Raw genomic sequence first — 22,070 nt, forward strand, 5'->3', positions numbered from 1 at the left:
TCTCAGTATGGTAATGTTTTCAGCAGTTTGCAGACATCAACTAACATTGCCCCACATCCTGTCCTACTGCTTCCCAATCCTGTGGCAATACTCCCTCCTTAGAGGGCACAGCTGCTCATGGCATGGCCTTACATCAAGACAAATTCTTCTGCATCTAAAGAAGGGACAAAACACAACCGCAGTGCCAACTAGAAGTGCTCCAACTCCAGCCCTAGGTCAGAGACTGAGCCAGCTGCCTTGCACATACTGCACTGATTTTTCACCTGCTCCATGTGCTACAGCAGGTGTCATTTCCATTGTGCAACTGAATTTGTACTGTTCGTGTACAAACGGAGCAAAAGGGTATCTTTCAAGTGTTCAGCTGCATATATCAGATTGCAGGACTGACTAAAACATTTGCATCTTTCATCCCCAAACATGCACTGAGAGTCTCAACCCAAGAATATGGAGAATTACAAACACAAAACAGCTTCCAAGAAAGCTGTGCAGGCATTACTATGAACAGGAACATCAATGACAGTTTTATTATAAGATTCTTAGAACTTTAGAAAATGAGTGCACTGAGCACTGTTACTAATGAATACAATACAGTCTGGCTGTTCTGCCAGAGTCGGGGCAAACAGATGTCACTGACATCAAGTTTTCCTGGCATCATCTAGGGCCAAGAGTGGAGCTCTGTGGTTAAGTCTGGGAGCCCATCCGATTCATACCTGTAAAGGAAACTAAAGGAAGGTTAATGGACAACACACAAAAAAAAGATAATATTGTATAACCACCTTTTCTAAAATGCTTTGTATATTCCTCTGTTGCTGTTCACGATGTCCAATTTCCCTGGACAAATTGAGTAATTCCAAAGAGATTCTTAGAAGCTCAGTATTTCCAGAAGTTTCAGTGTCATGGGTTGTGTGCACCTCTATTCCTTCCCCCCTCCCCTCTACCTCCTAAAGATAGGTATAAAAAAATATGCACAGGGACTGCTAATGCCCCTGTCGCATTCTTTGGGCACTATGGGGGCTCAATGCTGCCTGTGTGTGGTTTAGTGTCTGAAACATACCACTGAAGTCAGAAACAGCTGATACTCACAGTTATAAATAATATAGGCAGTGCCACTGAACATCACAGGCTATTTCCTAGTATTATTACATTCAACTTTATAAAAATACATTGCTTAGTACCTGGGTTGTCACAAGACCAGGATTCATTACACTTGGGACAGCGAGGTTCAGTCTGGCCTCTGAAGTACTTTCTGACACAAGGTAAGTGCATTCCAATTCCACAGGATTCACATACTTGGCTCTGAAATCAGGAGTGTTGATTCATAAAATCATTCTAAACGGTCCTTCAATTTAAGAGAAAGTTGTTACAAAGAATGGCTTCCACAATATGGGTGGTGGACACACTCAACAGTCAAAGCTGGTAAATGTAAAAAGGAGGTCTTTTTCTGTTAACTAGGAAATACTTTTTCCCTATATGGACAAAATTTAGCTTGAAAGACAACAATTTCAGTGCAATAAAGGAGATTAATTGGGTTGGAAAAAGTAACATGGAAGCATGTTAGTTGGGCAGATCAGAAGATGCAGGCTCACAGAGCAAAATGTAGCAGTTTTGGAATATGAATCCAGGCTGTAACTACTTAAGCAATATGGAACGGGTAACATCCCAGCTATCAAAACACAGTGCTTTAGCATGCTCTGCATAGCACACATGTTCCTTCTGAGGTCCAAACACAAAGAACTGCTGAATTACAATCCCAGAACCAAGAATGAATGTGTCACATGATGACATCTATTGGCAAGGCTCAAAGAGGACACTGCTAACACGTCACTGCAAAACCTCTTTCAGCATCAGGAGCTTATCTCTAACATGCTGGTTTGGAAAGCTAGACAGCAAAACCATGTTCATCATTGTGGGAGTGCACTTTTCCAATTTTATGTTTGGAGACACTGCTCCAAGACAATTTTACTCCTAAAGACAGAAGATAAAATGCCTAAAATGGAAAAAAAAAATTTTTACAAAACACATGAGCACCGTGACCAGATTACAAGACCAAGATTATACCCAAGGGAAAGCATCACAAACCTCAGCTATGACCATGCAAGTCCATTGGCTGAGGTGATAAAACATGTTACCTGGATGGTGAGGCTGTGACAGATGTCGCATTTCCTTGCCACATCCTGGTAGTTGCTGAGAATGTACTGTTCCATCTCAATTATGCAACGAGTATGCAGAGTATATTCTCCATTTTTCTAAGGAAACAAGTGTTGAGATGAGGAATTTCTTTTCATTCCTTTTACCTTTTTTGACTTTGCTAACCATCTGTTAACAAGCCACTTTTTTCTACAGTCATGAAACCAACATGCTGGACAATACAATGCCGAAACACTTTTGAAATAGCAGAACTCCTTTGTTTAGAGGAGCAGAATAAAAATCCCACACCTTTGACAGAGATCTAGTCCTTGGAAAGCATAGATGAGTGAGCATGTGCTCCTAAACAGGCACGCTGTTTTGGGATCCTCCCAAAAAGAATGTTAGAGGAAATTCTCCCAGCTTTCAACAAAATCTAGGCATTTCCTGCTTGATCTATCTTTGGAAATATCTGCCAAATCAACTTCACATGTAAGTAACTGTGTGGCAGCAGGCTGAAGATCTATGATGCAATGACTCCAGCAGAAAAGGGATTAAAGGTCTCACTTAGCAAGCAACTGCAGTATCCACATGGTCAGTCCACCATGGTCCACATGGTGAGTTCATCTCCACTGCTTCCTCATAAAATAAAAACAGGTGTAAGCACGTGCACAGTCTCCCATGCATTTCTGGTACAGGAGTTTTCAACATGTCTGGCCTTACTCCTTTTCAGGAAATTCTAAATGCAACTAACAGCACTGATCACTCTGAAAAGCTTTCTGCAGCTCTTGTTCCAGGTTGAAGGATGCTGTGCTGTTGTGTACAAAGCTGTGTACAAAGGATGCTGTGCTGTTGTGTCTGTGCATCACTGGGCAGGACTGGACACACAAACCCACCTGGCTCCAGTACAAGAAACTGAAACCATATGGTCCTGTACAGATCTACCCAAGGACTTTTTCCCATTTAAGTCTACTTCCTTTTCTGCAAAAATTACTGGAGCAGCAATAAACATGGGTGCCAAAAGACCATTTTTGCCATCATTCATTCAAGAAGAACTCCAGTCTCAGCTTCCACATCCATAAGAACATGGTAGCTGGACCCATTGAACTAAGAACACCTGAATGCAGTTACCTCAGAGAGCCACTTATCCTCTACAAAAACTTTCAGCACTTGTTCCGCTTCCTTTTTCTTCATTTTCTTTGTCTTAAGTTGGTCAGCCAAGTTTAAAATATCTGTAGATGATGCAAAGCCGTTTTCTGATAAAATTATTAGGTCCATCTACAGGAAGAAACATTACCAAGTATTAGAAACACTGCAGTTAGGCAGACACACCTTACAGTAACGTGCTGATATGCATTTTGTTTTTTGCTTTCATGTATGTGAGAGATACTACAGTACATGGCTTGAACCAGAATTGTAAAACAAAGGCCAAAAGCTGAAACGATCATTGTCCCCTTAGCAGTTTTGGTCTTTGCCAAGAAAACGTTTCCACAAATACAAGTATACATGCCACCTAAATGAACCTGCATTCAGGGATCCCTGGCCACACCCAGTGGTGACAGATCCATTTCTTTTTATCTGCTCTTTGACAAAGATCTTTTGAGGAAAAACCTCAATAACCATAGACAAATGTTTATATGCAAATCAGTAAAATTCATTTTGTATGTTACCAGCATTAAAAACTACTTTATATTACTAAACTACTGAAGCCAGTGAAAAACTCAGCAGTCATGACTGAAAATCCTGAAGAAAGTTGCTTGTGTAACTAAAAGCAGGCACGTCTTGTCCCTAACCCAAGGAGCCGTTCCCTGGAGCTGATTTTGCCTTAGCCATAACTGACTTGCAACAGCAAATCATTACTTGCACATACCTTCATCACTACCTACCCCACCAATTTAATCTCAGATAAACTTTGGTAAAATGGCAACTACTTCTTCACCACATCTCCATTTTCATTCATTTTAAGACAAGAGCTTCACAAATAATATGATTTACTAAGTGATAACTGACATACTTACTGTTTTTCTGAACAATTCCAATTCAATTTCTGTATAGTCAGATGCCATTTTAGTTACTTCAGTTTCCACCAAATTCACCTACAAAAAAATAAATTGACATGAAGTGCTGATGTAGTTTCATACCAGAAACTGTAAAAAAGCCCCGAGGTTAAGAATACATCATCTTACAATTAACATAAATGTTAGTTCTTTGAGGGGCACTTGACAGTATTCAAGTTCTTTCTTTACAAACTCTCATCTTCCAGCTACAAATTCTGCACAGCTTCCTCTGCCCAGGCAAAGCCATTCCACAAAACAAGCTCCCAGAACTGACACAGAGCGCTGCAGCAGAGCTGACACATCACAGGTACTAGGCTCGTCTGGTGATAGACAGCAGCAGGAACTATGTTATCAGTCACCTTTTTTTTCACTGTGAAAACCAGTTGCCCATGTTTTCTACTCCTATTGCACATGCTACTACTATTAATTATTAGCTCAACTTAACTGGAAAAAGGAAAGGTTAAAGGCAGCAGCTAATGTTAGGACGCCTTCTGTATGGTCTTCTGAAATTACTAGATAACCTTCTCTGTCATGCACATTGCAGATCATCTGGGGAAACAACTTTTAGGCTACTTCTCAGCAACACTTTTGTGCTAGTTTGATTTTTAAGTGGGAGAAAAAGAAAACTGATGTTGGACTGCTCTCTGTGTTTTCTAGTTTAAAAATCGGTCTCAGGAAAGAAAGTCTCCTGTGGAAAAGAAATCTCACTTCAGCACTTAAGCAATGTTTATGCTAAGTAACTCCAACACTGCTGTCATCCTTGCTGCCATGTCCTATTCCCATACATCTGGGCTGTGACAGTTTATCCTCCCAGCAGCTCCTGCAGCCACTGCCAGCCCCATGCAAACACAGCACAGCAGGTACCTACTACAGCATAATGTGCTCTTCCATCATCTTCCGATATTCCTTTCCGGATCTGCATAAACAAAGGCTGCAGGTGGCTATTAATAGTGCTGATGAACTCGTCCAGTTTATCGTGTGCATAGTAAACTGAAAATGAATGAGAAAAGTCATACAGAGAAAAGTCAAACAACTACACATCAGGCAGATCATTTTATGTGAAACATTTTTCCCCAGGTAAGAGTGCTATTATAAAAATTCTCCATAAAAAAATGAGCAAGGGTTATAGAACACCAAAAGTTGCACTTCACAATTTTAGCATCTAAAAAGTAGGTCAAGTTACAGTTCCTGACTCAAGAGACATACAAATAGATTACTTTGTGGGAATCTGACCTTACATCTATGGGTAAGTAGGTACAAATTCACAGAAAACCAGAAGAGTCCCTGCAGAGTGAGCAGCATGGTGGCATGGCACAGGGACACTCCTAAGCCTGGTAGAAGCACAGTTTCCAGGACTTGGAATGGACAACACAGTGCAGGTGAGGTGGGAAGAAAGCACAGCAATTCACCAGGAAACCTCATCTCATCCTCACAGAAATATTTTTGTAGAGTCACTTCTCCCACAACACCTGGGAGAAATAACTGAAGTGCATTTACTTAAAAGCATTAACTATAGTAAAGTACTTCGGTGTCAAAAATTATTTTTAAAAATAATTTATATGCATAACCTATAAACAACAACCTTGATAAAATAAAAAGTACTATATACAAATCTGGCCGGATTAGAAGTTAGTTTACTCATTGCTGTATTATTTTATCTTTCAGGAAAGAGAGGGAACACTCATATCATTAAGAGTTTTTAAACTTTTTTTAGCTGGTGTATGCCCTTCAGAAATCAAAGTATTTGCAAGCTGCACCAGGAAAAAAACCCAGTTCTTTCATCATCAGGACAGACACACCTTTATCAGTTTCACAGCAGTGCTGGTGTAATTTTCTGGCCTCTGATCCTTCCGTTATCCCATTAGACATCAGAACCTGCAAGAACCGTCGATGAGCATTGGTCATCTGAGCTGCCATCAGATTGTTTCACCAAGCTTCAAGTGCTGAAGGAGGTTTAAGCTGGAATTAATGCACATGTTAATGCAAATTAAGAATATAACAGTCCAAGTATACACAAGATTTCAATTAAAGTCTATTACACTGGATGAGGGCAAATAAAGCAGATCCCAAGGCCCTCCTCAGAATGCAGAGGGTGACCATCTCTGAGGTTCTGGGAGAGTTCAAGAGATAAAATCTAACTAGTTTTAGCTACAGAAAAGAACAACGTAGGCATTGTGTCGTTGTCACCCAAAATTGGGACTAAAACTTCTTCTTAACACCAATGTAGTATTAAGAAGCAAGCAATACTTTACTGCAGCACTGGATACACAGGGGAACGACTCCTGCTGAACGCGCGTAATTGTCTCAAGGTTATACACACAGTAGTCGCTTGAGTCTGCACAGTTAGTCCCAGACGGTGCTCTGGGATGGTCTTTAGACACCCTGGTGGTCACTGAGCCTCTAAACTTCTGAACAGTGATCTTCTCTATCTCTATCGCTGTAGCTTCCATCGAAGCTGCAGAGCATGTTGCTGAGCAAACGATTGGGCCCCTTTGACTTGCTAGGAACTGGAGAGCGCCCCACGCCGCACTAAGCGCTACAATACGCTCCCCTGCGGTATTTGCAAACCTGAAAATAACAGCGTGGGCTGACAAACACAACACCGTCCGTCATTCTATGTTAGATAAAGCTCCTGCTCCCCACACAACCTGATTTGTGCACAGGCAATCAGAGCGGGTGACTTTGGACGGAAAATAACCCTCTACAAGTTTCGAAGAACGCCTGAAGTAATTAAAGGCAGATCAGGAAATTGCCTGACCACTGCACCAACCGACTGCCCGCTTCCGCGCTCCGGCCTCGCCGCTTCGCCGCTCGCGCGGCCCCGGGCCAGCCGCAGCCCACGGAGGCAATGCCCCGGAAAACCGCCCGGCCCGCTAGCCCTCGGCCCTGCCGGGACCCACCGGGGTTCTCCGGAGCTCCCACCGGGGTACCACCCCCTCAGCGGCCCCCGCACCCGCCCGCGCTCACCAGCTCAGCGACGGCTGCGCCCGCCCGCCATCGATAGCCCCGCCCCGCCCCGCGCCGGCCCCGCCCCGCGTCGCGCCGCGCCGGACGGGAGGTGTGTGGGGGCGGATGGCGTCGGGCCGGGCTCGGGGCGCTGCCGCGTCCGGGATCGAGAGCGCCTGGGTCCGGAGCGGGCGCCGGTAGACACAAGGTACGTCCGACGGCCCTTTCGTCCTGGCGTCGGGACTGACTCCTTCTCGTTACCTGCGCTTGGCGTGCCGTTTGTGCCGTCTGTGTTTTTCTCCGTGCCGGTTCTGGGAAGGGCGGAAGGTCTGTGCTTCCTCCGCGGCTTGGCCGGGCGCATATCCCTGGGCCCGTCCCGTGCGGCGGCTCCGGCTGGATCCCGCGGCCAGAATTGCTTCTCTTTCCTGGAGGCTGTTATTTGCGAGTGCTCCTTTTACAGTATTTTACACAGAAAGGTGTGATTCTCCGAAGTGTTGTTCCTGCTGGACGCGCCTGTCCCGGGCCCGCGTTCCCGATCGGAGCCGTTCCCGGCCGTGCCCAGCCCAGGGCTCAGGCTGCGCCCCCCGTGTGCCCGGAGGCTATGAGCTTCGGACCGGTTCGTGCTGAGCGCCCGGAAGGGAGAGGTTTCTCGTCAGAAGGCATTACACGTTGCACGGGTTTTCTTTTCAAGGTTTGATGCAAAATCTGTGAGTGAACCTTTTGCTTTGCTTTGTACCGCTTGTCTCACTTTATTCGGCGTTTATAGTTAGTGCTTTAAACTAGCTTTAAACTAGAGAGTAAGACAAGATGTGCGTCAGTTTTAAAAAGAGGCAGTTCTAAGCAGGGAATGATGCTTTAGCTGTACAATTGCAGCAACGGTGCATTAAGCAGTCTTGTTTAATATGACCTCTTGGTTTGGGCAGGAGTTACTCTTTGCACATAACAGTTTTGCAGATTATACCTGTTAATGAAATGTGACCCTAATTTCCTTAGAAGACCAGACCAGAAGTTAGTACCATTTTCTTGATAGTAAATGCAATAATTCTAATCACCTCACATTTTTTTTCAACACACAGAAAAGTTAAGTGATCAAAACATGTAGCTTATGCCAGTAACCATGTAGATCTGCTTCTAACCCCAACAGAGATTTCTTTCCTAGTTTTGGGGAAGTTACTTTTGTCTTTGCAATTTACTTTCCTCAAATATATCAGAGTTACTACGTTTGCTGCAATTTTAGTATTGTCTGTATGTGTTACATACTTTTTTAAGATTGGCATTTCATTGTCTGGTATAATGAAAAACTTAAGACATAACAGACAGAAGAGCTGTGGATGTTTTAAAATTTTCTCCTTTTGCAGTTTCATTAAAGCACTGGCTTAACTCCATTTTCATCCACATGTGCAGATCCATTCTTCCATGAGTAGATGGTTTTGGTCTGCCATCTGCTCATTTGGACATGCTTATGTGGTTCAGGATTCTTTGCCAAAGTTCTAAGAGTTCCAAGAGTTTCTTGGAACTCCAGTCATGTGGCAGTATTACCTAATAGTGGAAAGAAAATGCTTCCTCTTGACAATTCCAGGAAAAAGGGAAATTAAGGATTTTTTTTTTTTTTATGCCAGAGCAGTTGGCTCTTTTTTTCTGAGCAGCAGCCAAGTTGCTTGTGTTCTTTTTTAAAAAATGTATTAAATGTGACTGTGCTTAGTCATTTTTCATCTGTTCTCAGAATGTGAAAAAAACTCAGCTCTTGAGTAATAGTTTTCTCAAGCTCTTATGAGAAATTTGTCTTCAAGTTTGTTCTTAATGAAGAACTACTCGATGAGCAGTAACTGCCCCAGAGAAGTTCACAGAAGAGTCTCCATTCTGATCTTCTCTTTTGACTAACAATGTCCTTATCCCTTAACTTCTAAGATAGATATTTTCAGACAGACTCACCTCAGTCAGGCACATGTGTTGTGGTTCTGCTGCGTGGTTGGTTTGGGGAAGAGAGTATTGAACCACCATCCACAAATACGTTACAGTGGTCTTTTCTACTTCAGAATCTGACCAGTCTTATGCAGAACACCCAATACCATTCACCAAGAGAAGGAGTCTCCTCTCCCCTCCCCTCCTTTGAAATAAATACTAGCGTACTACCCAGGAGCCCTACAGGTATAAACAGAACAGCTGAAGCTTCAGGCAGCAAGAACACTCTGTCCAGATATGAAAGTTAGAAAATTCCAAAAGCATGAGAGGAAGGAACCAAAGGGTTGTGTCTTAACAATGTGCTGCTGAACCAATTTTATCCCTCTTTATACTGAAAGCAAAGCCAAAAGCATATTAGTTAGCATGACTTCACTTACAAATTTATGAGAATTTTAAATGCATGATATCCGTTTGTAGTTATATGAAAGCTGGTAGCCTTATCTTAGACATTAAGTATCTACATTGGTAAAATATCTTGGAGACACTTGCTATTTTTAAGACTGAAATTAATTATTTCATCTGTTTTCAATTTACCTAGACAGTTTTGCTATGCATAGGGACATAAAAGCTGTGTTATTTTCCTTCTCGAAAGTTGTTCTGGTTATATAATGATTAGGTATGTGTTTTACAACTTTTTAATAATTAATGTTTTAATGAATCGGCATTCTTTTGGAGCAATGCTCAGAGTTCTTTCCTAAAATTCTTTTTTTTAAAGAGGTGATACTCAGATTATCAAGGTACTGGTGATAGGACTTGGAGAAAACATTTTAGTCAATAGATTGGACCCTTCATTCTTAAATTCTTTAACTTATCTGAGTGGAATCATAGGGCTTTGGTGACAATGTCACAGATTTTAGTCTAGTGCTTGCCCTTTTTTACCCTTTACATACTAGCAGCCTTTACATACAGAGCTCCAGCATCACAGCCAAGCTGTCCTGGCTCCCTGTCTCTTGAAAATTGATGTAGACTTCTGCTTATTTGGCAAATAAGCAGCAGCATCAATCAAGTATTCTGAAGAGAACCAGCTTCTTGGCCTGCCTAAAGTAGCTAAAGAGAGTAGCTAAAGAGAGTAGTAGCTAAAGAGAGTAGCTTCACTGCCAATGTCAGTCCCTTATCCTCTGTAATGAAAATTTTGCAGAAAAGCCTTCTAGTTCATTTGTATTCTCCTTATTCTTCTACATGTCTCATTCCCTGAGCTAATTTTAGGGGCCAGAGGTGGGAAACAGGTACAGCAGGGAGTCTGAATTCTAACATCTAGCAGAGTGGTAGGAAAAATACACCTTTATCTTAACTGAGACAGGGATGTCAGCTAATTATGTTTTCTGTTGGCAGGATTGCAGCAGAGTTTTTCCTACTGAACCTGACCATTGTCAATAATGGCAAGACTCCCAAGTGCTGCACCATATACCCTGTGGATCCTTTTCTTTTCATATACAACAAATGAAGGTATGTTTGTCAATATTTTAAATTATTATAGTGAAGTTTTTCTTGATAGCATTGACCACTATGACCACTAGGTAACGCTGTTACCACTAATTAACTACTATAAAATTAGTAACTTCAACTGTCAGAAGTATCCAGTAACTAGAAAAAATCTTAGATTTTTTTTCTTTTTAATTTTTATATTGACCTTTTCTATGTGGACAAGAAAAACTAGAAATTTGCAGAAAGGAGAAACAGGTTTGGAAAGCCACGTCCTCCTTCCCCAGTATCTGGTGTGCGGTGGACGCCCCAGCGTGGGCCAGGTCTCGGCGTAGCCCAGGCAGCTCTGCAGGGCACCCTGGTGTCCCCTGGCTGCTGTGGTTTGCCGGTGGGGCCGCGAGGGAGCCGCTCCCGGAGCCGGCCTGCAGAGCTGCTGCCGCTCTGTGCTCCCCACAGTCTGCAGCGTGGCGGGCTGGAAAGCACGCTTGCCTGGATGAGAGCAGATCTGTCTGTGGGACGTGGCAGCTCTGACTTGCCCTGCCAGGGGCAGACAGGGGCCAGGATCTCTGGTGTGTCCCTCACCACCCTTCTGTCAGCCTGCAGGTGCATCGAGTCCGGATGCTGCTGTTTCCTTAAGGGTTATTTCATGAAGCTCAGTTGGCAGAAGCTGACTTCCCATACCCATAAACATGGGTTGTTTTCATTGCATCTTTTATGATGTTTGATTAAAAGTACTAATGAGATATATATATATATATATAGTAATGGCTTTCAATAATGCATTTTTATTTTCTGGAAAATGAATCTCACACTTTGCTGTCTGTATTTTTTTTAACTAGTTCCACAGTAGTCTGTAGTTTCTTAGATCTTGTTTTGTTTTATAAAGCGAACCAAAATAGTTAAAAGACAATTGAAAGTACCCTGTCTTTAAAAAAGAAGGTTTATTAGCTACTGTCTTACGTACTGTGAAATAGTGCTATTTGAATTAATGAGAAGGATCAAGGTTTGCAAGAACACATTGGTGGGATTGCCTGGTCTAGGTAATCCCACCTTTTCATTTCCCTAAATGATCTTTATCAAAATTTAATTTTATTGTGTTTTGTTTGGGTTTGTTTGCCTACTTAACTATGCGTTTTAAGTTTCTTCAGCATTGTGTACTCTTTGAGGATTAAAAAAGAAATTCAGTATTTCAATTCCCTCTTTTAACTATACAAAGTCAAAACAAACCCTGTACTGTATATGGTTTCAAAAGGAAATTCTCAAATATCTGAGCTTTTTGAAAAAAATATGGTGTAACCGAGTTGAAAAAGTGAGAAGGTGAGAGTAAAAGAGCAGAGAATATAATTTCGAGTTCTGAAAAGACATGACAGCACTGAATGGCAAGATAAAGTAAAATTGTTGGTCGTCATAGCTTAACACAGCAGGAAGAGCTTCATTTAAGTGAAGTATTCTTGAAAGTGCAAGATGATTAACAGATTGAAAAATAATGTCATTCATCTTTAAGGGCCTTAAGTTGATAGTACTTCTGTTAAGTTTTAAAGTGAGAAAAGGAAACTAGCAATAAAATTACAAATGGCAACCAAATATAAACAACATATATCAACAGGGTAATGATTTTTGTAAAATAAAAAGTAGTATGACTGTTAAAGTGTTGCAGAAGTTTGACTTGCTGCTTTTTTGATGAGTGTTAAAGAATTGGGTACCATGCAGGAAAAAAAGGGGAACCTAATATGGTACTGCCATCCAGAAAGGACATAACAGCAATAGTTCTTATCTACAGGATAAATATTTAGCCTTAGTAACTAAACCAAAACATTTTCTAAGTATTTGAACACTAATGAAACCATGAATCACAGTGAGTTCTGGGTTTATAAGCAGTCAATATACCAGACGATTTAGAATCCAAATTTTATAGATCCCATTGTGCTATATATCATATCCACTAAAAGGTATCTGACCATCACATTTTACATTTGCAGATCTTGTACTGTATTAGAGTATGCAGAAGCTGGATCATAGTAAATAACACAAGTAGACTACAGAAAAGTAGGAATGTAGGGAAGATAAAATGAAATTTGGTACTTTCAGCAAAAAAGGCGTGGGAGGAATAATCTGAAATTTTGGTACCTGTTGGAAGGAATAAGCCTGTGAAGCAGAAGTGGCTGAAGGACAAAGACCTTGCAGGATGTGAATAGATGGCAAATGAGTCTTGAATTTGCAATGTAAATGACCAGCATTTAGAGTTGGTAATGTACCGGGCCATGTACACAAAATTTGGTGTACAAAGGGATTCTAGCAGAATCCCTTTGGAAATTCTCAGATAATCTTAATTGATAGGATTCAAAAAAGCAGGTATTTTAATTTTTTTTTTGCAGGAGATTGACATGTAAAGCAGAAAAGGATTTATATTTGTACAGATTGTGCAAGAAAAGGGAGATATTGTTATTATTTACTTGTGAAAGAGAAGTCAACCATCAGAAAAGGCAAATAATTGTCTTGGATGATAAAAGTATTAGCTATTTCTAGCTATTTTCTTATAATCACATTCCAGGGTCCAGTATCGGGGTTGGCATACTGTTAGTCCAAATAACCACGTGGCCTTACTGTCATCTAGCTTCTCCTCTTCTGTTCTGTGTTTCACTCTTGTGGAGCATATTGAAATAAAGGAAAGTGAGGCTGGAAGGGATACTGAGGATTGTGGATTCTATTTCCACTTCCAGTTCTAACAAAGATATTTTGATCACTATATTCTATTTTTTTGTTAAATACCACCATTGAAAATAGTTATAAACTTGAACACTGGAGTGCAGAGACTATGGGCTTTTGTGTACCTCCTCAGTGCCTGGCTAAGTGTGACTTCATCTCTCCTCGGTCTTGAACGCTCTCATAACAATGATGAGTAGAAGACAGAGCAGGAAGTACTGAGTGAAATGAAGTATGGGAAGCTTAGAATCTTTTACCTTAGTTGTAGGTAAAACCCGAGTCATGACTGTAAGCACCGATCCTGGTCTGACTCTGTTAATTATCTGCATTTTGGGTTTTGAACCTTTTGTATTTAATGCTGTTTTAATGTAATGTAATTTAATGCTGATGTGTTTTAAATAGAGCTATTGCAATCAGATTTTCTGTTCTTGGAAGTCTGTGTTGGCTGAAATATGCCTATCTCAGTATTACTGCTGCAGACTCTTCCTGTCCAAGACCGTAGACATTGTCTTCAGAAAGGTGGAGATGGTCTGAGTGTCTGTTTCTCTTTCCATTTACCCAGCCACAAAAAATAGTAATGTTTTCACTTAATTTGTAGAGGTGTGGCAGCTCTGTTTAGATGGAACACTTAGTATTTCTGCTTAGTCCAGTATAGTCTTCTGATTCTCTTGCTTCTCATTGTATGCTGCTTTCCCCTAGTTTTGACTGCCGGACACATGCAAGAATTTGCATGCTTCACTGACTATGACAAAGAGCTGGTTTGTCACTGGAAGGTGCCTGCACAGACCAATTGCTCCAAAGAATTCGTGCTCTACTACAGCAAGGAAACTTCTGTGTCGTAAGTGTTTAATAAGATGTTAGAGTTTCGTATATCCTATAGCCACTATTGGCTTTAATTTCCTCCCTCTACTGTGTGTGTCTGGGACAAAATGTACTTCAGATTATTCCTCTTAAAGTAAAAAGGATTATTTCCTTTTAAGTAAAATGGGTTTTTGCAATTAATAGAACCCTCAGTTCAGTGGTCTACTCTTCTGTAGAATTTTCTGCTCTCTTAGGATAGAGGATGGATCAAGTCCTACTGGTGGGAGTGGTAGGGCTCTTAGAAGTTTACAAAACTTTAACTTCATGTAAAATTTTACCTTCTTCATGAGAAATCTTTCTTGATTCACTGGTCTGTAGCCTAAGTGAAAGATAATTTCCACTGAAGGCCGGGTGATTGTCTCTGCATACAGTGTAGTTCCTTGTTTGGGCACGGACTGTTGTCCCTGTTCTGAGCAGGGCCAGTCATCATCTCTTACACAAGAAGATGCATCCGAGTTCTCCTTTTCCTTGCTGCATGATTTCACCACGCCAACATTCAAATAACCTTGCTGATACACTGCAATAAAACTGTTCCTATACTTTGTTAGTATGTTCCTTTAGAAGCTGAAGTGGGACAGAGGGTTGTGTTTGGGATCAATCCTTGGCCTTTCTGTCAGGTTTTTAATTTGTGTGATACAGATATCCAGGGGGTGGCTAGGGAGGGTGGGTTATTTGGGGATCTGTTTTGTTTTGGAAACATTTCTGAGAACTGACTTGTCTCAGTTCTGATTGGTCATACATGTTGGGAGACTTGATTTCACCTTTTCAAGGAATAGTGTGTCACATTCTCTTAAACATCACATAATTTTGTACCTGTTTTTCAGAAACAAGTGTGTTCCTGAGAATGAAAAAGACAGTTTAAGGTGCACTTGTACAATATATCCAGAATATTTTGTATCAGGCCTCACGTATATTCTAGCCCTGCAATTCAATGGCACTGATACGTGGAATTACAATGTTACACCAGCCCTTGTTGGTAAGAACTTGTTTACTTTGTCACTGGCGCGTCTGGTTCCAGGCTTTGCAATCCTAGCTAACTTCTCATTCATGTCGCCAGAACAGTTTTTGCTTATCAGAGGTGCAAAATGTCATGGTAGCTTAAATGCAAAATCCTTTTCTTTTAGAAACCTGATTCTGGATTAGATTCTTAAGGAATTAATGTAAGTAATGGGGAAGGTGAAGAGTGATTTTTCCTCTAGCTGTATCCTCTCAGCTGCAAGCCAAAAGGAGTTTGGGGACTTAGATTATCTTTAGTGCCTTTTACTTGTGGCTTACAAGAGGAAGAGGAATCATGCTACTTTCAGTTTCTAGAAAGAAACTAGGTTATTCCTACTGAAATTCTTCCCATTCCTGTCTCTGTCATACTCTGATTTTTCATGCTAGTTGAATCATGCCAAATGAGCAGGAGATTTTTTACAGTAATTGCTGTTGGATTTTAACAGTCAGTGATAAAGTTAAAGAGACTGCTCCTAAACAGGACAGAGTGTGTAGACACAGTTCCTGTCTCCACCTAGACCCCCAGTTTGGTCAGAACAGTGTGCTTGTTGGTAATGCCTGTCACCTTAAACACTCAGAGAAACCATTTTCATACTTTAGGCAGGCCAAGGAACTGGTTCTCTTCAGAATACTTGATTGATGCTGCAAGTATCACAAGTAGTAGTAGCTTATCTGCCAAATAAGCAGAAGTCCACATCGATTTTCAAGAGACAGGGAGCCAGGACAGCTTGGCTGTGATCTTGGAGCTCTGTGCCCACCCAGCCTCACAGCTGCTACCGTCAGGGCACGGGTTGTTCCTGTTTCTCCAGGCTGAAAGCTGCATCCAGTGCACCAAAAGGCCATGCTTGCAATTGGTTCAGCCAGCTTGAAGAAGCAGTGCTTAATATATACCCTCAAGCTGCTCAGGTTCAGCCTCTCTATTCTTGTGCTACAGCATAGTGAAAAGGGCTAAGTGCATTGACTGTGATGATATTCTGATCTCTGGTGAATGCTTCTCTCTATGCTCCTCTCTATCAGTGCTCTCCCATTACCCTGTTCTGTATTTTTAACATACAGTTAAGCCAAGAGCCCCCAAAAATCTTGCCATTGAGAAAGCTGAAAATGGTAATTTCAATCTGAGTTGGGAGGAGAGCTACTCTCATCCATCCTTTCTCTCTGGACAGCCAGTCATCTATGAAGTGAAATACTGGAGGAAGCAGCACCCGACAGAGGTAAGAGACACCCAGTCTCTTCATTTTCTGTCTCCGGGGCTTTAAGGTTTAAAAAGTCCTCTAGAAAGTCACTTCATTAATAATAATGTAAGGGCCAGCCAGAGCACAGTGGTCCTGATTACACACTTGCCACAGTTCACTTTGCCCCAAAGATGGTTCAGCTGGGTGTCAGAGAATTGAAACTCTTTTGACTGCCACCCCAAAATGGTCTGCTGCTTGCAGTAGACAGTGCAGAGATTGAAAATACAGTGTTTCTATTCCCTGAACTTCATTTGCTCCTTAGACATCAGGAAGCTGGAGAGGTTGGTTGTTCTGTGGGGCAGGTGAGTTCTGAGTAATACAGCATTTCTGGGCAGGGCTGCTTCTGGTAGCAGAAGAGCATGCATGGTGACAGGTAACAAATGCCACCTGCTGATAACATGAACTGCAGTATCATACATAGTTGTTCATTTGTGAAAGGTCACTGAAACACATAACACCAGTGATATGTAGTTGCTGTCACTAACCCTTCACCCCATAAAGAAATCAAAGTGAACTTTCTCACTTTCTTTTCAGGTTTCTGTAAAAACAATTAATTACCAGGCAAAAAGCTTTGAGATTACTGCAAGCTCCTTGAAGAGAGGCTATGATTATGTTGCAAGTCTCAGGTGTAACTACGTGGACTACCCAGCCTACTGGAGTGAATGGAGTGAAGAAGTTGAATTTCACTATGGTAATAGTGTCAGAAATAACAGCTTGGTAAAAGGATGGTATACAGTCGTACATACTCTGCTGCTCTCTTGGAGGAGAGTAATGGACTCATCATCTTCATCTTTTTGAATGTAATGTGAATACATCTGTAAAGGCTTCCAAAGACACTAAACATAGATAGGCAACTCCTTGGGAAACTAAGGAAGAGAAGACCAAGGGAGGGTGGATTGCTTAGCCTTGTAAAAAACAGGCTGAAAGGAATCTGTTTATTCTCTATAAATATTTCATGAAGTGGACAACAGGGAAGTAGAGATATTTGAGCTAAATAGCAACATTGATGTGAGAGCAAGTGAGTATAAATTATATGTGTGTGTGTGTGTGTGCGTGTGTATATATATATATATATATATATATATATGCTGCAAATAAAGCAGTATTTTAATAGAGGTAGGAGGGTTTTTAAAGGCCCCTGAAGAGCAACAGAGAGAACAAGAAACATAGCTGCATTGCAGTGACAATGATAATGTCATTTTTGGCGCTGTGTGATAGCCCTTGTCCCTGAGGGCTGACAGTGGCCTTGCAGTGCACACTGGCTCTTCCAGCTCCTGCCACACCCAGTAGCTGAGCACAGTACCTGTGCTAGGTCTCTGACACACCACACACCATTGCTGCTGGCAGCTGTGGTGGTCTGTTGTTAACGTGCTGGAAGCTTTATTTTACATCTTCTAAAAGAGCATTTTTTTGAGTTGCAGAACAGCAAATAATTTGGTATTGTCAGTGCTTGCATTTAGATGTACATTCACATGTAGATGTTTGCTTGTTTAACAGATTACCGGGTGAAGGCTGAAGACATTCTGCAGATGGCTGTGCCCACATCCTGCATACTGATCATGGCAGGATCCATAATTTGTTACTTCTGTTTCACCAAGTAGGTAACCTGCTTGTCACGGAGTTTATAGAGTAATAGTTTATATGGATATCAGTGTTGTTATTGGTTAGACAAATGTCTGGTAGCTCAGAAATCTAATGTTTTGGGTTTTCTCTGCACCTTTATCTAGCTGTCTGTGAGCAGAGATTTTATAAACACAAGTCAGTTTTATAAACTCTGTAATTTTCTGAATAGTCTTATTAGTCTTACTAGAATATGCTTATTATAGTAGGGGTTGTCAGTTTTGGACCTTGGTCTTTGCTGGAGTTCCAGTAATGATGGCTAAATACCTTTATTTCTTTCAAAAAATTTTAAATGGTCATGTGAATTTTTTAAATGGTAATGAAATCCTATGTGTGTCTATTTCACACATCCTTTTAAACATGATTAGAAGAGCAGGTGACTGTTGTTGTGCAGAGCAGTCACATACCAAACATACAAACATCTTTGCACTTGTTTAATGAAAATCAGCAGATGCTCAAAACCAACACTTTCTGTTGCTGCAATGCAGATGCCTAAGAGGGAAAGGAGAACAGAAGAGAGAAATGTACACTGATTAAGCCCAAGTACAGTCAAAACAAGTTATTTTCATTCTTTCCTTGCAGAGTGAAGAAAGAATGGTGGGATCAAATCCCAAATCCAGCAAAGAGCCAATCAGTTGTAAAAAATGTCCAGGTAATTTAAAAGCTTTGCAAAAAATATCTTTTCCCAATCATCAGAAGTAGAATATATAGTAAATTCTATTGTCTGTCTAGTGTAAGTGATACTAAATACAGTTCATGTATGTCCTAAATCCCATTTGTATCTTTATTAGTTTTCAGTTTTGTGCTACTTTGATGAAATTAAGTTCCCGTTCCAGGACTTAAAGCAGAGTCACATGGAACAACAAATGTAAGTAAGATTAAAAAAAAAAAATTCCTCTGCTTTACAGCATAAAATTGTTTCCTGTACCATTAACTTTAACCGTCCTTTCCTTTTGACTTCCAAAAACAGAAGTTGCAAGAACTGTCTGACTCAAAGTTTGTCAAGCCAAAACTTCAAGGGAAAAGATAACATCAGAAATGTTGGGAAATCTTGCAATTGCCACAGCAAGTCTGAAGAGTGGTTGCCAAAAGGCAGCAGTGCAGTTTTAACCCCTGATACAATACCAGTTGAAGAGTGTATAGAAATCTGTGTGTGTTTAACAGACAGTGAAACTGAGAGCCAAGAAGAAACTGGCAAGCAGATCACCATGTTTGAGCCTTGTGAGAGCAGCATTGGTGCTGTCAGAGAGCACCCTGAACACAACGAGTTACTAGCTAACATGTTTGATGCACTCCTGGCAGATGAAAATAACATGGAAGACAATAAAGGCCCAAACATCCCCACAGCTGAGAGGAAAACCTTAGAGAACGTTGGGTCTGAAAATCCATCACAGCAAAATCCAAAAGAAAGTGCAGCCCAGAGTCCACAACGATGTGACATTTCTCATACAACTCCCCTTTTCACCAAAGCCTCTCAAGATGACTACAATTGTAGTACAGCCAGCAAAGAGTCAGAACTATCAGAAGAATCCTTTGAATCTGGATATCAGAGCTCCAGCATAAATTCTGCTTCTCTGGATGCAAGAGATCTTCAACAAATGGTTCATCAAAGCCGTTTACTATGTCATTCTGAAAGTGAGCTTGACTCTTGTGTCCTGGCCCAGGAGTCTACAAATAAATCATTGTTTGGAACTGAAACAGACAGAATAAACAGCCCTGCAGACAAGAGTTTTGATACCCTTGTGTCTGCATCCATGGGGTTGTGTCGTTCTGTCTACAAGAGCTGTGACACCCTTTTGTCTCCGTCACTGGAACCCTGTGGCTCTGCCTACAGGAGCTTTAATATGCTTGTGTCTGCATGCAAGGAACCAAGCAGCTCTGCATACAAGAGCTTCAGTGCCCTCATGTCTCAGTCGATGGCTAACACTAGCCTGACTCTGGGCCTTGAAAGCGTGCCTTCCTTACCACCTTTGAGACAGTTGTCAGAGACGCCCAAATGCAGCTGCAGAGATCAAAGTGCTCAGCCTGCTAGCAAGCAGATGTGTTACCACAACTACGGATCTCCCGGCACTGAGCTTGATTTTCCAAACACCTGTTCAGAACATACTGATTTTCTGTCTTTCTCCACACATGCAAATGAAGGTGCTTCAGTTTTTCTTTCAGAGGAAGAAATGCATAAGCGAGTAATATATCAAAATGCTCAAAGGAAAACCGATATAATTTCTTGCCCCATTGCACCTCAGCCGTCTGGCTATCAGCCTTTAGGTAGTTCAGGTAAATGTAATGGTCTATACTGGGACAGTGACAACGAGGTTATGTCTACATCACTATATGAATCCTTCATTAATCTGTGCAACAACCTGAATGAAGCACCTCCAGATACTGCAATCTGTGAATCTGACCCAAGGATAAAGGACGGTGTGTGTTTGACTGTTCAGGGTTCTGACTGCACCACTGTCCCAGGTTTAGCATCTAGTGAGAATGACACACAGACTAGTGATGGTAGCCCTTGGATCAATAGCACTAATGAGCTGTATGGTGATGAAAATACCATCAGAGATGAACAGCTGTTGCATTTGTTAGAGATGAAAGGTCAAGATTTAGACAGCAGAGAAAGAGCTACAAAGGCAACAAAATGGAAAAGCTTTAACCCTACTGGTAAAGTGATGCAAGAGGGTTGTGATAACAGACTAAAATACTAACTTCCACTGCCACTCACACAACCACTTGAGGGAACTTGGAGATGCAGGGGGAAGTGAAGAGGTGCTGAAGCATGCAGATGGGGGTGGGGGGTGTGGCTCAGCAGTCAGCTTCACTGGACAGTATTGGGCTAAGCTTAGACAGAAAAACTGCAGAGCCCCTGGAGCTCCATGGCTCAGACAAGGTGCTACCTTATCATTTTGTGTAACTCCTATCTTTCTGTCACACCATTCACAGTGAGGACTCCAGACTGGCACTTGCCATTTTAAAAAAAGACCAGTAGAACTATTAGTGGAAAACATCAGGAAAACTGAGAAAAAAATGAAACTTTTGTGCGAACCCTTGCCCAAGAGGACCAGTGCTATATGGAGGTAGCCTAGCCACATTTGCCAAGACTGAACTAGTCTTTGGAAATAAACTGTATGGCAAGTTGAATTGTTGCTTGTTATTTCAATCTTGACTGAAGTGAGGGCTGCCATAGGTCACCCAAGATTCATTGGGTTGTAGCACTTATGCCTGCCTGGGACTGGCAGCTGGGACATGACGCAGACCCCTGGGCACAGTTGGGTTTGGCACCCAGCAGTGGCAGCCACAGCTCTACAGGGACAAAGAGCTGGTGTCTCCAGTTGTGAGAAATCTCTAAAAGGGAGCAGCAGCTGCAGGAAGCAGGAGTTCTTAGAACAGCTTTTGCAGTTACTGCCCTGGCTCTGTGTTGCTTGGGAAGCACACAAAGGTTACATGGAATGTGCTGACACACCTGAAAGTGGGATATAGGTGCAAGTCCAAAGGGAAGGTGTTTGATTTATCACACAGCCTGCATAACTTACTTCTTTTGGGGTGGGGGGGGGATGTTGTTCTGTGTGCTTAGCCCTGGTATGGGGTGTATGTTTCTATACCTGTGCAATCAAGACCTGAAGTAAAGATTACCATCATTTGCACTTACACAGTGCTATCATTGGTGATTAGTTTCTTATCTAGCTGTAAAAGGAATCAGGGATTTCTAAGCAGCGTTTCTTCCCAGAAAGATTATCCACGTGGGTTTCAAGTGACAGATTTCTAGCCCAAGCTTGTGATCTGCCCCTTTGGTGGTGAGTGGGAATTGTGACTTTGAGCTGGCAGTGAGGGGTCTGAATTGAGGTCACCAGTTGAGGACCAGCCTGTGCCTGCATGCTTATACAGAGAGAGGCAGCTCACCCTCCCAAGAGAGAAGCTTTGGTACCCTCCAGGCTTGTCCTTTGTGCGAGTGGAGGCCTCTTGCCAGGACAGAGAATTACTGGCCATAGTAAGCATATATTCATTGGTTTTCAGTTTGTTTTGAAAGACTGCTGTGCAAGTGAAGGCTTGTGCCAAATTTTAGCCTAGTTATAGTGCCATTTATTACTTGCTCACAATCGCTCCACCTCCACATCTTTCTCACCTGTCTGTCTACCAAATACTAGCAACCTGA

General features: G+C 41.7%; 2 protein-coding genes across 7 annotated transcripts; one reads left to right on the forward strand and one right to left on the reverse strand.

The window, feature by feature from the left end:
- Window positions 1–492: 492 nt before the first annotated feature.
- Window positions 493–7,224, reverse strand: NSMCE1 (NSE1 homolog, SMC5-SMC6 complex component). Of its 3 annotated transcripts, none has more exons than XM_059861308.1 (8): window positions 7,149–7,224; window positions 5,981–6,124; window positions 5,050–5,171; window positions 4,143–4,220; window positions 3,256–3,402; window positions 2,130–2,246; window positions 1,176–1,296; window positions 493–722 (listed from the first exon to the last, which is right to left on the reverse strand). In XM_059861308.1, the coding sequence occupies exons 2-8, from the start codon at window positions 6,096–6,098 to the stop codon at window positions 682–684; spliced, it is 744 nt and encodes a 247-aa protein (XP_059717291.1). In that variant the 5' UTR covers window positions 6,099–6,124; window positions 7,149–7,224; the 3' UTR covers window positions 493–681. The 3 variants fall into 3 exon arrangements, with proteins under 3 accessions (XP_059717291.1, XP_059717292.1, XP_059717290.1); XM_059861309.1 differs by having other exon boundaries at window positions 493–710; window positions 5,981–6,140; window positions 7,149–7,214; XM_059861307.1 differs by having other exon boundaries at window positions 5,981–6,140; window positions 7,149–7,214.
- On the forward strand, window positions 7,207–21,058 carry IL4R (interleukin 4 receptor). 4 transcript variants are annotated; one of them, XM_059861291.1, is made up of 11 exons: window positions 7,207–7,335; window positions 7,588–7,834; window positions 10,422–10,535; window positions 13,914–14,052; window positions 14,900–15,051; window positions 16,128–16,282; window positions 16,838–16,994; window positions 17,801–17,900; window positions 18,506–18,575; window positions 18,715–18,791; window positions 18,894–21,058. In XM_059861291.1, exons 3-11 carry the CDS (start codon window positions 10,466–10,468, stop codon window positions 20,623–20,625), a joined length of 2,652 nt encoding a protein of 883 aa, XP_059717274.1. In that variant the 5' UTR covers window positions 7,207–7,335; window positions 7,588–7,834; window positions 10,422–10,465; the 3' UTR covers window positions 20,626–21,058. The 4 variants fall into 4 exon arrangements, with proteins under 4 accessions (XP_059717274.1, XP_059717275.1, XP_059717276.1 ...); XM_059861292.1 differs by having other exon boundaries at window positions 7,217–7,335; window positions 7,600–7,834; XM_059861293.1 differs by lacking the exon at window positions 7,207–7,335 and having other exon boundaries at window positions 7,373–7,818.
- The last annotated feature ends 1,012 nt before the right edge of the window (window positions 21,059–22,070 follow it).

This window comes from Haemorhous mexicanus, chromosome 17 (genome assembly GCF_027477595.1).
Source record: "Haemorhous mexicanus isolate bHaeMex1 chromosome 17, bHaeMex1.pri, whole genome shotgun sequence".
NCBI classification, from domain to species: domain Eukaryota; kingdom Metazoa; phylum Chordata; class Aves; order Passeriformes; family Fringillidae; genus Haemorhous; species Haemorhous mexicanus.

What these genes read in the sequence shown, in the direction of transcription:
- NSMCE1 (XM_059861308.1), bottom strand. Translation starts at nt 6,098, where the DNA reads ATGGCAGCTCAGATGACCAATGCTCATCGACGGTTCTTGCAGGTTCTG. An exon ending in AGGATAAGTGGCTCTCTGAG is followed by an intron (nt 2,247 to 3,255) that starts GTAACTGCATTC and finishes TTGTTTCCTTAG; the next exon opens with AAAAATGGAGAATATACTCT. An exon ending in CTGGTCTTGTGACAACCCAG is followed by an intron (nt 723 to 1,175) that starts GTACTAAGCAAT and finishes ACCTTCCTTTAG; the next exon opens with TTTCCTTTACAGGTATGAAT.
- IL4R (XM_059861291.1), top strand. Translation starts at nt 10,466, where the DNA reads ATGGCAAGACTCCCAAGTGCTGCACCATATACCCTGTGGATCCTTTTC. An exon ending in AGAAGTTGAATTTCACTATG is followed by an intron (nt 16,995 to 17,800) that starts GTAATAGTGTCA and finishes CTTGTTTAACAG; the next exon opens with ATTACCGGGTGAAGGCTGAA. An exon ending in AGTCACATGGAACAACAAAT is followed by an intron (nt 18,792 to 18,893) that starts GTAAGTAAGATT and finishes TTCCAAAAACAG; the next exon opens with AAGTTGCAAGAACTGTCTGA.